Source organism: Sabethes cyaneus, chromosome 1 (genome assembly GCF_943734655.1).
Source record: "Sabethes cyaneus chromosome 1, idSabCyanKW18_F2, whole genome shotgun sequence".
Classification (NCBI taxonomy): Eukaryota; Metazoa; Arthropoda; class Insecta; order Diptera; family Culicidae; genus Sabethes; species Sabethes cyaneus.
The window spans coordinates 146,612,209-146,626,944 of NC_071353.1; the positions used below are offsets into that span (position 1 = coordinate 146,612,209).

The following is a 14,736-nucleotide window of genomic DNA, read 5'->3' on the forward strand; positions in this document are numbered from 1 at the left end:
GCTTCCGGTTCTGGGTGAGCGCGATAAATTCAAATTCATAGTAAAGCTTACATTTTGCTGGTTGAAGTACGGGAGAAAAGTAAAATATTGTCATTTCTATTTCTTCGCATATATCAACAATTTCTATCAAGATTTCACAAAAGAAGACTCAATTTCTCAAAGAAGACAAGATAACGACGAAAAGACGCCGAAGCAACAACAAAAAAGGCGACAAAAACGGCAAAAGCCACCGAAAAAGCAACAAAGAAACAAAAATAGACGCAAAAAAACTAGCAAATGATGAAAATACGACAAAAAGACGACAAATAGGTGGCAAAAAGACAGCGCAAAACGACGGAAACATGACAAAAAGGTGACGACCAACTGGCGAAAAGCCCATTGACGAAAGAAGAAAGACGACTAAGAAGTGATCGCCATAAACTACGAAAAAATATGACAACACGTCGGTGAAACGATGCAAAGATGGCGAAAATACGGTCATAGCAAGCCAAAACAGCAACAAAAATAACAAAAAAGCATGACAAAAACTGACAGATATGCCAGATAGATGACAAAAAAAAGGTGAAAAGGTGTCGAAAAGACAACAGTAAGATACCAAAACGAAGACAAAATACGTGACTTAAAAGAGCAAACAAAACAAAAACACGATAAAAAGATGTTTAAAGGTGTCAAAAAGGCATCGAATCGAAATAAAAAAGACGTTAGACGTTAAAAAACAACGATTACAACAATACGTCGAAATGATGGCAAACAGACCACAAAAAGATGACAGAAAGATAACAACAAAAAAAATGACGAAAAGGTAGTGAAAAGATGATAAAAAAATGAAGACGAAACTACAATGAAAAGGTGCCAGAGTTGGAAAAAAATAAAAATAATGAAAAAATGAAGTAAAGAGTAAAGTAAAGTTAAAATGAAACCATTTCCTTGTATGGACAACAAACAGGCCGACGGAAATATGGCAAAAAAGACTACATAAATAGGCGACAAAAAAACGAAGAAGGGGCGACAAAAGGACAGCACAAAGACGACGGAAACATTTCTTCGCATATATCATCAATTTCTATCAAGATTTCTCAAAAGAAGACTCAATTTCTCAAAGAAGACAAGAAAACGACGAAAAGACGCCGAAGCAACAACAAAAAAGGCGACAAAAACGGCAAAAGCCACCGAAAAAGCAACAAGGAAACAAAAACAGGCACAAAAAAAACTAGCAAATGATGAAAATACGACAAAAAGACGACAAACAGGTGGCAAAAAGACAGCGCAAAGACGACGGAAACATGACAAAAATGTGACGACAAACTGGCGAACTGACGAAATAGGAAAGACGACTAAAAAGTGATCCATCAAAATCGCCATAAACGATGAAAAAATATGACAACACGTCGGTGAAGCGATGCAAAGATGGCGAAAGTACGATCAAAGGAAGCCAAAACAGCAACAAAAATAACAAAAAAGCATGACAAAAACTGACAAATACGCCAGATAGATGACAAAAAGACGGCGAAAAGGTCTCGAAAAGACAACAATAAGATGCCAAAACGAAGACAAAATACATGACTAAAAAGAACAAAGAAAACAAAAACACGACAAAAAGATGTTTAATACGTTAGACGTTAAAAAACAACGACGTACAGAGTACGAAAATACGTCGAAATGATGGCAAACAGACCACAAAAAGATAACAGAAATATGGCAGAAAGATAACAAAAAAATGACGAAAAGGTAGTGAAAAAATGATGGAAAGATGATAAAAAAAATGAAGACGAAAATACAGTGAAAAGGTACCAGAGCCGGAAAAAATAAAAATGAAAAAATGAAGTAAAAAGTAAAGTAATGTTAAAATGAAATCATTTCCTTGTATGGACAACAAACAAACTGGTCGACGAAAATATGGCAAAAAAAAACAACAGAAATAGGCGACAAAAAGACGAAGAAGGGGCGGCAAAAAGACAGCACAAAGACGACGGAAACATTAAAAAAAGGTAAAGACAAATTGGCGAAAAACCCATTGAAATAAAAGACGAAAGACGACAGGAAAGTGATCAATTATTCAATTGACATTGACAACGAAAAAATCTGACAGCAAATCGATGAAAAGAGACAAAAAATCGATGTAAAGACGGCGAAAATACGATCAAGGGACGCCAAAACTACCATATTAATAACAAAAAATGTCAAATACGTCAGAAAGATGATAAAAAGGCGGCGAAAAGACAACAGTAAGATGCCAAAAAACAGACAAAAAAGTATAACTAAAAAGACAAAAAAAAAACAAATCAAAGACGTCAAAAAAGCGTCGAAACAAAAAAAAACGGTAAAAACACCTAAATCCGACGAAAAAATGTGACAAAAAATACCAAAAGCGGATCTTAAAAAACAACGAACAGAGGACGAAAATACGTCGCCAATATGCCAACAGACCATGAAAAGACGACAGAAATATGGCAGAGAGATGACGAAAAAAGCAAAGCCGTGGGCTTAAACCGTCATTAGACATTACCCTTCTTTATCGACAGACTTCGCAGCCGACTGTATAGAGTACAGGAAAATTACGGGGCCAGTGTAACGATCCTACTGACTCTATCTAGCAAGCACCGCCTAGCCGAGATTCGAACATGACGAAGAGATGACGAAAATACAATGAAAGGCGCCAGATCAGCAAAAAAAAAATTACGATAGAAAGACGACAAAAGAATAACGAAAAGACAGTAAAAAAGACTCCATTTCCTTGTTTGGACAACAAACAGGTCAATGAAAATATGGCAAAAAACGTGACGAAAAGACAACAAAAATAGGCGACAAAAACACGACGGAGGGCCGGCAAAAAGACGACGGAAACAAACTGACGGAAAGCCCATTGAAAAATAAACAGACGAAAGACGACAAAGAAGTGAGCAATCAAAATCGCCACAAGCGACGAAAAAATCTGACAGCAAATCGATGAAAAGAGACAAAAAAACGATCTAAAGATGGCGAAAATACGATCAAAGGACGCCAAACGGGCAACAAAAATAACAAAAAAAGAGACGAGAAAAATGACGAATACGCCAGATAGATGACAAAAAGACGGCGAAAAGGTGTCGAAAAGACAACAGTAACATGCCAAAACAAAGACTAAAAACAAGACTAAAAAGGACAAAGAAAACAAAACGACGTGGTTAAAGGTGTCAAAAAGGCGTCGAAACTAAAAGGACGATAAAAACGCCTAAATCCGACGAAAAATGCGACAAAAAAAGTAGACGTAAAAAAACGACGAACAGAAAACGAAAATACGTCGAAATGAAGGCAAACAGGCCATGAAAAGACGACAGAAATATGGCAAAAAAGACGATGAAAAAACGATGGAAAAATGACGAAAAAGTGATGATGAATAGGCGAAAAAAGGCCAGAGCAGCGGCCAAAAAAAAGCAATAACAAACTACGAAATGTCTGTAAATAGATTCAGAAACAGCGACGAGAAGATGACAAAAACGGAAAAACGGCTATTAAAAACGATTAAAAAGCTTCAAAATGGCGACAAAATAGACGGCGAAGAGATGGCAAATAGAACGATAGAAAGACGACAAAAGTACAACGGAAAGACCGCTAACATTGAAACCATTTTCTTGTCTGGCCAAATAGGCGTCGAAAATGTGCCAAAAAAGTGACGAAAAGACAACAGCAAAACAGCGGCGATGACAACAAAAAACGATGAGAAAATATCAAGAAGGGCAAAAAAATCGACAAAATCACGACGAAAAGACGCCAAAATAATAAGATAAAAGGCGACAAAAACGGTAAAAGCCATCGAAAAAACAACAAAGAAACAAAAACAGACAAGTAGACAACAGCGTTAGATGAATCTTAAGCAATTAAATAAATAAAAACAGACGCAAAAAACTAGAAAATCACGAAAACAACAAAAATACGACAAAGAGGTGGCAAAAGGACGACGAATATAAAAAAATACAACAATAAAATGACGAAAAACAGTCTGGACAACAAACAGACCGATGAAAGTGTGTCAAAAAAGTGACGCAAAGACAACAGTAAAACAGCGGCGGTAACGACAAAAAAAACGATGAGAAGATATCAAGAAGCGCAAAAGGATCGACTAAAAGACGCCAAAACAGTAAGAAAAAAACGACGGACACAGCGAAAAGTCACTGAAATTTCGAGTTTTTTTCGGCTAACGTCAGAAAAACGAACAACGAAAATAAGACAAGTAGCAAGTAGTGCACGTCATTAAAGTATAGCAGAAAAACCAACGGACCCAGATGACTGCCTTGGGCGATCCCATAATAAGCGGAGAACGGCTCGGAAATCTCGTGATCCGTTCTTACTTGCATAGTTCGTTAGATAGTTTGATAGGAGTCAAACCAATTTAGCAAACTTCCAGTAAATCCAAGCCACTTGGATGTTCTTTTAAGCATTTTCTCAAGTTACGTTACTGTTCTACAATCTTCAAAATAATCTGCCAACGTCCTCGTTATTTATCGGAACATTTGATTCCAGTAAGAAGTGCGCGAACTAGGAACTTTGCTGCCTCGGATAAATACCGCTCACTATAGAGACTCGTTCTTTGTGCAAGCAATCAACTTATGGAACTATCTTCTAGCTGACGTTGAAAATAGTCAATCCCATAGGCGGTTTCATCGCACGTGCGTTGATTGGTTAAATGAAAGAAGTTCAAATGCAAATTAGATAGCAACAAATGTAACAAGCATACGTGATAATTATGGCAAACAGTAATAGCAAATAGTAATAATATGTGGTCAAATGAATACCGATTATAGAATCAAAGAAGGTGAAGTGCTTACTCTACAAGAATTCTGAAATAAATAAATAAAAACCAAAAGTAGACGTTAAAAAAACAACGAACAGAGGACGAAAATACGTTGAAATGGGGGCAAACAGACCATAAAAATAAGACAGAAATACGGCAGACAGATGGCAAAAAGACGTCGAAAAAACGATGGAAAGATGACGAAAAAGTAATGACGAACAGGCGAAAAGACGATGAGTAATGACGAAAGATGACGAAAAAGTAATGACGAACAGGCGAAAAGACGATGAGAAGACGCCGAAATGAACGCCAAAGCAGAAAAATAATAAAATAACAATAACAAACGACTAAGTGTCTGTAAATAGCTACAAAAAAGGCGATGAGGAGTTGATGACATGCCGGAAAATAGCTACAAAAAACGATTAAAAAGCTTCGAAAAAGCGACAAAACACACAAAACAGACGACAAAAGAACGGCGAAGGGGCAGTAAAAATAAACCATTTTCTTGTCTGGACAACAAACAGACCGACGAAAATATGGCAAAAAAGTAAAGATAAGACAACAGAAAAACGGGGCGGAATGACCGCAAAAAAAGCGATGAAAAGGTAACAGAAAGCGCAAAAAAGGCAAGAAAAAAAACGACACAAAGGGCGAAAAGTCACTGACATTTCGTCGTTTTTTCCGGCCAACGTCAGATTTTATGTTGTTTGTTTGTTTGTTTGTTTGTTTGTTTATTAAAGACAATTTACACCTTCGGTGCATTCGTGTCTGGTCAGAGTTTTAAAACCGAAAAATAGACGACAAGAATATCACAAAAATACGATGAATACAACGAAAAGACGCCAAAACAACAGCAAAAAAAATTATACGACGAAAACCCGCTTAAAAAACCATAAAATGAGACAAAAACAGCAAAAAAAGACAACGAAAAAATTAAGAACATACGACAGAAAGGCGTTGTACAGTTGTAAAAAAGCCGAAACAGCAACAACGACGACAAAAAAGCAACCAAAAATGGTAAAAACAGATGTCAACTATCTGAACCGAAGACGAAAACAAGAAATTGGTAAAAAGACAACAAAAAAACGACATAAAAATAACAGACATATCACAAAAAGTGACGAATACGAAGTAAATACAGTAAAAAGTAAATACAAAGTAAAAAACGACAAAAGATGGTGACAAAAAACGCTGCAAAACTACAAGATGACCAAAAAGGCATCAAAATAGCGCCAACAAAAACAAAAAGTTGACTAAAAATCCTAAATCTGACGAAAAAATGTGACAGAAAATACCAAAAGTAGACGTAAAAAAACAAGACGATATCGTTGGAAAGACGACAAAAGACAGTAAAACTAAAACCATTTTCTTGTCTGACCAAAATATGGCAAAAAAGCAACGAAAAGACAACGGAAAAATGGCAAAATGACGACAAAAAACGATGAGAAGAATCGAAAAAATGACGACGAAAAGACGCCAAAATAGCAAGCAAGAAAAAACGACGCAAACGGCAAAAAGTCGCTAAAATTTCGTCGCTTTTTTTGGCCAATGTCAGAGTTCAAAAAACGAAAAACAGACGACGGAAATGTCACAAAAATACGAGGAAGGTGACGAAAAGACGCCAAAACAACCGTTTAAAAACCATGCAAAATGAGACCAAACATGCAAAAGAAGACAATGAAAAAATGAAGAACATGCGACAGAATGACGAAACAGCAACAAAAAACATGACTAAAACAGTAAAAAGCCTTCGAAAAAGCAGCCAAAATGCCAAAAACAGATGTCAACAAACTGAACCGTAAACGAGAATAATAAGATTGTAGAAAGACAACAGAAAACAATATGAAGATAACAAAAAGACAACAGACAGATCACAAAAAGTGACGAATACGAAGTAAATACAGCAAAAACACGACAAAAGATGGTGTCAAAAACGTTGCAAAACAATAAGATAACGAAAAGCCAACAAAACAGCGGCAACAAAAACAAAAAAGATGACAAAAACGCCTAAATCCGACGAAAAATTGTGCCAAAAAATACCAAAAGCAGGCGTTAAAAAACAAACCGACGTTAGAATGGCTACAAAAGGCATTAAAAATGAAACCATCTTGTCTGGCCAACAAACAAGCCGTCGAAAATATGGCAAAAAAAAGTGACGAAAAGACGCCAATACAGCAGGAAAAAACAACAGCCACCAACTGAACCGTAGACGACAATAAGATGGTAAAAAGACAACAAAAAACAATTTGAAGATAACAAAAAGATTTGAAGACAGATCATAAAAAGTGACGAATACGAAGTAAATACAGCAAAAACACGACAAAAGATGGTGATAAAAAACATTGTAAAACAACAAAACGACCAAAAAGGCACCAAAACAGCGGCAACAAAAACAAAAAAGATGACAAAAAGGCGTTAAAAGGCAACTAAACATGCAAAATGAACTTCGAATATACAGAAAGACGACGAAAGAGCGATGAAAAGGTAGTAAAAAGAGCAAACAAAACGGCGCTAAAAGGTACCAAAACAGTGGCGAAACTACAACAAAAGAAAATAAAAAGAAAGATCGACAAAATGACGAGGAAAGTATGCCAACGCTGCAACAAAAAAGACACCAGAAACGGCTAAAAAATCGACGAAATATGTCAAAAACGGAGTTCGACGAACACGACGGAAATCACATGAAAGTACGATAAAGACGACGGAAAGACACCAAATCAGCAATAAAAAGACCCTAGAAAAGACGTTAAAAAGGCGTGAAAACACGACAAAACATGTAAAAAAACGAAGAAAAATTACGCATATACGACAGAATGCCGGAAAAATCACGACGCCAAAACAGTGACAAAAATGTCAAAAAGTCGTCAACAAAAAAACCCAACAAATACAGAGAACACTACAAAAAACGACAAAAAATCATACAAAAAGCGTAAAAAAATACAAATAAGACAACAAATATGGGACTGAAAGACGACGAAACCACAATAAAAAACAACATTTAAAGTTGTCTCCATTTATATGCCAGAAGAGACCATTGGGTTTAAAGACCACTGCGACAGTTCACGACTGTCGTGCTAATGATCCTCTTTTGTGGCAGTAGAATAGGGCGAAGGCGAATACATAAGTGCGATGTTTGAAATTGTCATCAATTTTCGTGTGATATAAAGAAGGACAACAACATAATATATTTTTTAGTGATGCAATGCAACTCAATGTCTTCACATTCAACTATAAATCATTTGTGGTAATAGTATTTTGCAAAATAAATTCTTCTTTCTTCTGATCAAGTGCAGATTCGCACTTTTACCCCACTAGCGGGGCAAAAGTGCGAACCTCGAATCCATGAAATTAGCACAACAGTAGCTAACAAAACCATATTATCTTCAATCTAAGTTATGTTTCGGTAAGGAATATTCTCAATTTACACCTTTCCTATTTTGCGCTGGTGTATTGCAGCCTCCAAGTATTAGATCGAAACTTTTCCAAAAGTTTGTTTTTTGTTTCACCAACACAATTTTCTGCAGATCTTCCATTTCTAGTATCTGTAATATGGTGCCCAAAGCTGTATATAATTAGCTGTATATTTTTGCCTCGTCCATAAATCGCACTTTTGCCCCGTCCGTGTATCGCACTTTTACCCCGCTAGGCACTTGAAGGGGTTTGATTAAATTATGGAAAAGCGAAATATATTTTGTAAATTGTTTTCACCGTATTTTCAAAACAAATATGTGAGTGATGTAAAACGCTGCTACAAATTTTCAACAAGTAATATCCTCCTGTTGATACCGTATTTTCCGTATAACAAAAAATTACATCAAAACCACCAAAGTCAAAGTAGTCACCTATCCATGCCAATGTAGTCAATTTACTCGGAATCTGCACCGATAAATCATTGAATCGCACTTTTACCCCTCCTTACTCTATTGATTGTCTCGGTAATAAACAGGACGGCAAGAACAGTATTTCGCTCTCTGAAAATAGATTAATCTGCAAAAAGTATTAGTTTAAATAATATAACACTTGAAAATAAAGTCGTGTGGTTTACTGGTTGCCTAAAACTACAGCTGTAAGGTTAGGAACCGAAAACCACCACGACCAGCACCTCCTAGCTTGGCTACTCAATTATACAAATTGAAGTATTACCATGTATGGCCATGTGGAAGTGCTAGATTAGGAGCTTGGAATGACTAGACCTATGTTGGGTGCTTTTTCCTAGATGCCTTCCCCATTTCATACCCATAAAACCCATAAAACGATAAGAAGATGACAAAAAACACGAAGGAAATTTGACAAAATGACGATGCCAAAATGAAGGTGCCAAAACCAGCAACAAAAAAGACGATAAAATTCGCAAAAAGCCATTCAAAACAAGCGGCGAAAATAAATCAACAAATGTCAATAGAATTGAAGAACAAACAAATCAACAAATGACGAACTGACGATGGAAATGTGGTTTTAGGATGGCGTAAAGGCTATAAAAAGACGACAAAAATATGATACGAAAGATAAAAAACATGCGGCGAAAACGCGAAAAGTTAACGAAAACATGATGCAAATAAAAGATAAAATTCAAATGGTTATACTTCAAAACAGAAAACTTGATTTGCATGCAATTTGAACCTATCCAAACATTCACACCTGTCAACGAACCTAAGCTAAAAGCAGTGCTCTCATTAATTTCCTACAATCTATCAATTGCCTTTCTTCCGTTCCAGTGATGCCACATTATTGGATGAGACGATCCGAGCTGATGAACGGCAACAAAAACAAATCCGTATATCCGTTTCGAACACGAACAGTGCTGCCAGTAGTCACGAGGAAGAGCCGAAGTACGCGTGTGATATGTGTGATCGAAAGTTCGCTGTTAAAAGCTATCTCGTCAGACACAGACGACTTCACAACCCGAAGGAATCACAGGTAGCGTGTGACATCTGCGGCAAAATTGTTAGTTCAAAGAATAACCTTTACACACATAAAACCGTCAAACATGGATCGGAAGGGCGTTTCAAGTGTGAGGTGTGCGAAAAGCGCTTCCACAGCAACGCCAAACTGAAAGCGCACCAAAAAATTCACAGCACCGATCGGCGGAAGGAATACGACTGCGAAGTGTGCGGCAAATCTTTCTGCCTGAAAGGAGGATTAACGCAACACCTGAAAAAACACCGGACCCATCCACCCCCGGATCCTGAACAAAAAAGCCCGGATCCTCAGCACAAGTGCCCTGTCTGTGGAAAAGCATTCCTACAACAATGCAGCGTAACAGAACACATGCGCTGTCACAGCGATGAGCGACCGTACAAGTGCGACATCTGTGGTTTGTCGTACAAATCACCTAGTGGTTTAAGTAAACATAAAAGAGCTCATACTGTCATCGGGTCTAGTACAAAAACGTTCAAATGTGAAGTGTGCGATAAGCGGTTTCATTTCGACTCAAAGTTAAAAGATCACCTGAAAATTCACAGCGCCGATCGCCGAATGGAATACCGATGTGAACTGTGCGGCAAAGACTTTTACTGGAAAGGATCGCTAACGGTACACCTGAAAATTCACACCACCACGGATCCTGAACACAAATGTCCGATCTGTGGAAAAGGATTCCTACAGAAAAGCAGCGTAGCAGCGCACATGCGCTGTCACAGCGATGAGCGACTGTATCGATGCGACATCTGTGGTTCGTCGTACAAATCACCTAGCGCTTTAAGAAAGCATAAGAAAGTTCATACTTCCTGAGTGTTCAGAAAAAAATATGTCACAAGTCTATTGTAACAGAAATAAAACAGATTCAAAAAAGGAATGAAGGTCCACTAGTCTCAAACCGAAAATGTTGGACTGAATAAATATTTAAAAATACAAATTTTGTTCACATTATGCTAAATTTTAAATTTAAAGTTAAATGACGAATTGACGAGCAAACTTCATGTACTCATGGAAGAAAATCCTTCCAAAAACTTCTTTTGCTGAAATTTTATTTTTCGTTCTTCCCAATTTTGAAGTTGATCCCAATTTTCGTTTCATGATATACTCCTTCCCTTCCAAAGTGCTGCTAAATATTACCCGTTGCTCCTCGTCTGCTGGCTATTGAATCACTCCAATCCATAGTTAAGTCCAATCTTGTCGAATCCTCTCCAGTCCAGTCTAGTAGTCTCCAGCCTAGAGTCCTTTCAACCCTCTCCAATTTAGTCCAGTCCAGAATTCATTCCAGTTCCAGCAGGATGTAATCCTACGTCAAAATTAGTAAGAGTGCTTCATCTTCAGCCTACCAAGCTTCCATTGGATCTCGCGGAAGCTGGTATCCGCCTATCTGCTACTGGCTCATCTAAATCTGCTTCGTTGCGAATTCTTCGCTACTGCCTCTGGTACCAATCGAATTCGAGGCGCACGCCATTTTTTCGGGGTTGTTATCCGACATTCTTACAACATTGTACGCTTGCAGATTTAGCAACTTTTTGGATACTGGGCTCGCAGAAGAGCTGCACCAGCTCGTTGTTCATCCTTCTCATCCATACACCAATCTCACATACACCGCCAAAAGTGGTCCTAAGCACACGACGTTCAAAAACGGCCAGTGCTTTTAAGTCCCCGTCGAGATTTAGTCAGGGGTGAAGCTTTCCAGATCTTAGGGTCCTGTGCAGTCCGTAGTAAGCACGACTTCCAGTAAGAATATGTCTCCGTATTTGTCTACTGCAGTTATTATGCCAATGACGCATTTCAGCGTTACGGGACATCATCCCTACTATGCAAATCAGTTCCTATTTCATCAAATCCCTGGTATTCAAATGGAAAATAAGGTTCTCTTTAATCAATTGTTTTACATGGTATTTGCCAAACAATTGGTGAAACAGAAGGCAATTCACACAGTAAAAAATCAGAGGGGTTGTGTACAAGACACGACCGCATATATAGGTGACGCAGGACTACGTAAGTCTCTTTGTAGTGATAGTAGCATGTATTCATGCTTGTAATCATTCGATTCTTCATGTATACATGCTATATGCAACATATATACATGCTACATGCGTTGTATGTAACATTTATCAAAGTAGTAACATTGCATACGTTCAATTGGGTCCTAAAGCCCTATCTCGTTTTTAGTCTGTATCGATAAAGTTAGGTCTAAAAACCAAGGATGGTTCGATCACTTTGACTCAATTTTGATTCATTTGATAGTGCCGTCTCAGCGGAGCAAAATTTGACAATGTGATATATGAATCATTTATAGACCAAGTTATTATCTACAATTTTGCTGAACAAAGTTTTGCTGTATCTTTTGTATTTACGGTGCTACAATGCTAAAAACACATATTTCGATATTAGATTTTAAATTTTTGGCTTATTTTCGTCAAAAAACACATATTTCGATATTAGATTTTAAATTTTTGGCTTATTTTCGTCAAAAAACGTTTTTTTTTGTTTTCTTAAATTTTAAACAAAAATTAATTTTCTAGGCAACCTTATATAGGGCAACCAACTATCAATAGTGCGCTGCGTGGTTGTGCCAAGACAACACGCATTATAAAAAGAAACCATAGTTTGTCTTCAAATGTCACGAACACCGTTTTGTTTACGTCTTGTGTTTATTTCATTTTGATTACAAGCGTCTATCCTAAATCCTTTATAAAAACACATAAAGTTTTTAAAATACGATGTAGGATTTCTGAGCATAAACTCCAGCATTTCTTCTTTTGGCACCAGCCACAGCACACTTGCTTATATCAATGTTGTCCACATTTTGATTAACACGCCGCTAGTTGTGGAACTTTCCATTAACAACTAGTATCAGTTGGAGAGGTTGATGAAAACTTCTCGTACAGGAAGAACAGAAATGCAACTGCGTGTTTACAGCCGTTAGCTGCCGCTTTGCATTTCTCGTTATTTCTTTTGACAATAAGTCTCGAGGAGTAAGCAGCAGCACCGGAGGATAATCAGCAGCAGCGGAGACAAACCAGCAGCGGAAGCAACCAGCTGCAGTGAAGATGCAGTGAAATCGGCTGTAGCGGCAGGGGAATACAATCGGTGACGTAAAACCAGTGTTGCCACATGTACAGATTTACCTGGAAAAGTACAGATTTTTCCAATTGTTTTGGTACAGATTCTGTACGGTACAGATTACAGATTTTTGTCATAAAGTACAGATAGGTACAGATTTTTTTTGGGTGTCAAAACCCATCTTTTTCTCTCAGTATTGTTACTTTAAATCAATAGAGGAGCATCTCTTGGCACGCATGCAAATGAAATAAAACGTGCCTGTATTTAAGTTTAGTAAGAATATGTACAGACATCGTCAAAGAAATAAGTAATTTGCGCCTTATGTATATTTTAAAGCTAACAAACCAGGTTTTCCTATGCAACAAATAAACCTAGTGGTACAGATTTTTGAAAGCAAAAGTACAGACGAAAAAGATTTTTTTGCCTTTCAGTACAGATGAATATGTGGCAACACTGCGTAAAACTAGAAATAGATGGGGAGCAACGAAAGCGGGCCGCTCTGGTCCTAGCTATTGATCGCTTTACTAGGCTTAAAGCCAAGCGATTGATAGCAAAAAGCAGCCAACTGGCAGTTTCTTGAAGCCATTACCCTCGGATCGCGATGAGTAAGCAGCAAAGTTCACTTTGCAAAACTAACCGAGACAAGGTGAACTCAGAGATGCCAGGTGATTTTTTGAAAAGTCTTCACGAATCAAGGAAAAATGTCTTCATTTGTCTGCTTTCGGCTTTCCGCCCATTTAAATTGCATGGTGAAGACATGTCTTCACATGTCTTCAAGTGAAGACATTTCACTTTTTTGTAACCAAAATGTCTTCAAAATGAAGACATGTCTTCACTTCTGGCATCTCTGGGTGAACTGTCAAAATGATCGGCTGTTTCACTGCTGTCAAAGTTAATGTCAAACCAGGATTGCCTGTGGAAAAATAGTTATCCTTGTTGCCAGAAATATATTGTGCTTTGCAGCTGTACCTGGATTAATCCCGACCCCCCGGCACGTCGCCATTTTTCTGTGACTGAATCTGAAAAGTCAAAAACACTGGGCGGAAAATCACATAGAAAATCAATGCGACGGCCATTGTTGTTTGGGGTACAATACTGAGGGGTCCAACTTAATGGGGGTACTGTCAAACTCTGTAGACCAAGATAGCGATGTCGAGGAGGTGATTAATCCAGATTATTTTCTCTAGTGCTAATGTATATGACAAAACAAAACAGCAACATTGCAGTTGTCACTCTTTCTCTTTCTTACTCACAGCATTCGCATTGTCGCACTTTTTGTGCCAGTCGCACTTTTAGACTGGGGTGTCCAGTAAGGTGCAAAATGCGGGATACTTTTTCCTTAATGTCAAGATAGATCTGTAATGTCATGGTAGAAATTGTAGCTTATTTTTTGCTTTTTAATTTTTGATTGAACTGTGTGTTTTGCAAAAGAAAAAGCTGTGCACTCATAGTAACAACGTGGAGCTTTATCGTTCTTTTGAAAAAAATATTTTTATCTCAAATTTTAGGACCCAATTCTCAAAAGATTGTGCATTTGAAAACAATTTAACAAAATCAAGAACACAAACTATTGCTTTCTTGCTACCTTACTGAAATTAAAGATTGTTTTTATTACCTATGGTTCCCCACGTTGAAGGGATTTTACCAATTCAATCCTATTTTATCAACAGCACATCTTTTCACTACACTTCTAATGGGGCAAGCATGCGTATTCATACAGAGTCGTATTATAACCGTACACTACAGCTGTAGTTCATTTTTCCAACACAGATACCAAATTCGGCTAGGTTTAATCGTCTCGCAGTAAAGAATTTGCGATCTGTTGGGACAACGAACTTGTTTCATTTTTTCTGGCATACTTCCCTAACACAGACATCAAATTGAACTAGGTTTAATCGCGTTCGTAAGAAATCTGTTGGCACGAGGGGGCTTTGTCACTCTTTCTGGCGTACTTCCCAAGCAAGGACATCAAAATGGTC

General features: G+C 37.6%; 1 protein-coding gene across 1 annotated transcript in view; it reads left to right on the forward strand.

Moving 5' to 3' along the window:
* The window catches only part of LOC128746386 (zinc finger protein 62 homolog), a 42,414-nt gene that overhangs the window by 13,271 nt on the left and 14,407 nt on the right, over positions 1-14,736 (forward strand). The window contains exon 3 of the mRNA XM_053843437.1: positions 9,487-10,422. Within this exon, the coding sequence (XP_053699412.1) occupies positions 9,487-10,422 (936 nt within the window). The remainder of the gene's footprint in view (positions 1-9,486; positions 10,423-14,736) is intronic.